This window comes from Austrofundulus limnaeus, unplaced genomic scaffold, assembly GCF_001266775.1.
Source record: "Austrofundulus limnaeus strain Quisiro unplaced genomic scaffold, Austrofundulus_limnaeus-1.0 Scaffold382, whole genome shotgun sequence".
Classification (NCBI taxonomy): Eukaryota; Metazoa; Chordata; class Actinopteri; order Cyprinodontiformes; family Rivulidae; genus Austrofundulus; species Austrofundulus limnaeus.
In genome coordinates this window covers 532,177-535,748 of record NW_013952784.1, presented here as the reverse complement: position 1 = coordinate 535,748, position 3,572 = coordinate 532,177, and the positions used below count along the sequence as shown (strand labels likewise).

The 3,572-nt window shown below is 44.3% G+C and overlaps 1 protein-coding gene across 1 annotated transcript in view; it reads right to left on the bottom strand.

Annotated features, from left to right (window-relative positions):
• The window catches only part of sgtb (small glutamine rich tetratricopeptide repeat co-chaperone beta), a 20,820-nt gene extending 19,331 nt beyond the window's left edge, over positions 1-1,489 (bottom strand). Inside the window, exons 1-2 of the mRNA XM_014023630.1 lie at positions 932-1,489; positions 594-697 (exon numbers count right to left, since the gene is read on the bottom strand). Coding sequence (XP_013879084.1) covers positions 594-697; positions 932-1,031 — 204 coding nt within the window. The 5' untranslated portion in view covers positions 1,032-1,489. The remainder of the gene's footprint in view (positions 1-593; positions 698-931) is intronic.
• Between the last annotated feature and the right edge of the window lie 2,083 nt (positions 1,490-3,572).

Here is a 3,572-nt window from a genome sequence, read left to right as displayed (position 1 = left end):
GTATCGGTATTGGCGAGTACCCAAACTCAAGTACTCGTATTTGTACTCAGTCTTGAAAAAACTGGTATCGGGACACCCCTATTTTAAACCTTAATAAAAAATCGATACAGGGCTTTAGAATATCGATACAGTATCGGGAAATGAAACATCGCGATATTTCAGTGTATCGATATTTTCTTACACTCCTACCTGGCATGCACTGAGTGCATTGCAATATAAAAACCTACATTTCCAGCCATAGTAAAGTGATTATAAATTTTAATTGTGATTAATCGCAATTAAAACTTTTAATCTATGCCCATGCAGCACTAATCAGAGTTAACTTGATTAATTTCACAGACTTATTGGTAACACAACTGACAGTAACTCAGTCTAAAATGTTTTCATTTGTTTAATCAGATGTCAGGTTTTATACCTCTGTATAACCATGATAATATTTTTGTAATACAAATACGGTAACGTTTTTCTTATTTTATCAAAATTTGAACATTTTTGTTTCGGGCAGGTAACGTTTATGTCGGGCAGGTAAAAAAAAAAAAGTCTTGTCGAACGCTGAGCTACACCATCAGAAATGTTACCGCTGCAGGACCCACCTGGAGCAGAGCGTTTAGGAACATCTCTCTGAGTGGCTGAGGGACTGAGAGATGACAGTCACTGGAGCTGATCTTGAAGGTAGTCTCCAAACACTGGATCGCAACTGAAGAGATGAAACACAACATAATGAAGGTAACAGCTTGAGGAGGTTCAGTTAACTGTAGCTAACAAAGGAAATCATGATCTGAATGCTCAAAAATCATCTGTTATCTGGCACTAGAAGCTGGAGAACCTCAGTCCTTTAACTCAAATGTATTTTCATAATTTAAGAAAACCTGTATTTTCTCAATATTATGAGAATATAATGTAGAGACAAGCCCACAATGGTTGGACATACCCTCGAGGCTCTCCTGCTCATCAGAATTCAAAGCTCCACTGTGTGTCTGATCTCGTAGGAACTGGACGATGGAATACGCCAGGCGCTTCTCCACAGCCATTCTGACCTAAAAACTGATGTCCACAGACGGAAATATGGAAATAAATATTTTAAATTCACCATCAATTTATCATAAATGTAAAAAAAAACAATGATGGTGTACTGCTACCAATCAGCACGAACAAATTTAAAGATAAATGTTCTTTAAGTGGAAACATTTTGAGCCAAGATGTCAGAAACACTAATAAAAACATGTGGTTCTAACATTTCATACACTTTTCTACCCAAATCCTTTTCCTACCCATGCCGTAGGCACTAATGCACCTAAATACCATCAGAGAGGCATGATTTTGAACTGTGCACTCAGGGCCAGTCCTAGCCAATTTGACGTCCTATAGGCAAGATTTCAGTTGGCACCCCTTGTGCAATTTTCTAAATCTCACTGCCAATTTGCTAACATTCACATATGTTAAATAGTTTTGTCTTTGATATTATTTGATATTATTTTTTAATCTTTAGAAATCAGGTTATTCAAATAAAATACTTTGAAACAGAATACCAGACGCAGAGCCTGAGGACCCTGGGTCGGACTCTCCAATCTCTGGTGCCGGTGGTGTGGGGTTGCGTTGGTTGACACAACTCTATAACATCGCGTGAACATCGGGGGCAGTTCCCCTGGATTGGCAGACAGAGGTGGTGGTCCCCTATTTAAAAATGGGGACCGCAGTGTGTGTTCCAAATATAGGGGATCACACTCCTGAGTCTCCCTGATAAGGTCTATTCAGGGGTTCTGGAGAGGAGGGTCCGTGAGCAGTGCGGTTTTCGCCCTGGTTGTGGAACAGTGGACCAACTCTACACCCTCAGCAGTGTCCTAGAGGGTGCATGGGAGTTCGTCCAACCAGTCTACATGTGTTTTGTGGACTTGGAGAAGGCGTTCGACCGTGTCCCTCTGGGACTCCTGTGGGAGGTACTCCGGGAGTTTAGGGTACCAGGCCCATTGATACGGGCTGTTAGGTCCCTGTACGACTGGTGCCAGAGCTTGGTCCACATTGCTGGTAGTAAGTCGGACTCGTTTCCGGAGAGAGTTGGACACCGCCAAGGTTGCACTTTGTCACCAATTCTGTTCATAACTTTTATGGACAGAATTTCTAGGTGCAGCCAAGGTGTTGAGGGGATCTGTTTTGGGGACCTTAGGATCACATCTCTGCTTTTTGCAGATGATGCGGTCCTTTTGGCTTCATCAGATCGTGGTCTCCAGCTTTCACTGGAGCAGTTAGTTTGCAGCCGAGTGTGAAACGACCGGGATGAGGATAAGTGCCTCCAAATCCGAGACCATGGTCTTGAGCCAGAAAACGGTAGCATGCCGTCTCTGTGTCGGGGAGGAGGTTTTATCTTGGGGTCTTGTTCACGAATGAGGGAAGAATGGAGCGGGAGATCGACAGGCGGATTGGTGCTGCGTCTGCAGTGATTAGGGCACTGTACCGGTTTGTCATGGTGAAGCGAGAGCTGAGCCAGAAGGCGAAGCTCTCGATTTACCGGTCGATCTACGTACCTACCCTCATCTATGGTCATGAACTTTGGGTAGTGACTGAAAGAACGAGATCACGGATACAAGCAGCTGAAATGATTTCCTTTGCAGGGTGTCTGGGCTCTCCCTTAGAGATAGGCTGAGAAGATCAGTCATCCGGGAGGGACTCAGAATAGAGCCGCCGCTCCTCCACGTCGAGAGGAGCCAGTGGTTCATCTGATTAGGATGCCTCCTGGACGCCTCCCTGGTGAGGTGTTCTGGGCACATCCCACTGAGAGGAGGCCCAGAGGAAGACCCAGGACACGTTGGAGGGACCATGTTTCTCGGCTGGCCTGGGAACACCTTGGGATTCCCCCGGATGAGCCGGCCCAAGTGGCTGGGGAGAGGGAAGTCTGGGTTTCTCTGCTAAGGCTGCTGCCCCCGCGACCCGACCCCGTATAAGGGGCAGAAAACGGACGAACGAAACAGAATACCAGAAGTCTACCTCATACCTGCCAACATCTGCTGACAGCAACGAGGAAAATCTGTTCATGTTAACTGTGAAGCTTGGTTTATAGCTGACGTGCTGAATATGGCATGAGGGTGAGCATGCCAAAAGTGACACAATCATGACCTCCCCACCATATTGCGTTGGCCCTGTGTGGTGTACTGGGGCGTAGTCACGCATCTCTGAATTTTTGTAATTCTGCAAAGGCTGTATGCGCTGCACACCATTCAAACAGTTTGCTCGTATAGCTTTTGCTCTCCTATTTACAACATTTCACAAGTTGTACAGTGTTCTACCACATGTCCTTTTGGAGAATACTACAACAACGTAAGTAAACACTTCCACGATGGTGAAGGTGCAAGACTACCAAACTTCAAAACTGTATTTTCCAGTCATTTGAAGAGCATTTTACTAAACTCTTGGGATTAATAATACAACATAAAATTAGTATTTTATGAAGGTAGAACACTGAAAACCAGCCTTTAACCTGAATTTGTCTCAGATCATAGCAAAAACTTCCATTATTTTTTGTTTTCTACACTGAGAACCAATAGTTAGTCTTGACTGCATCATGTGATACTTTTATT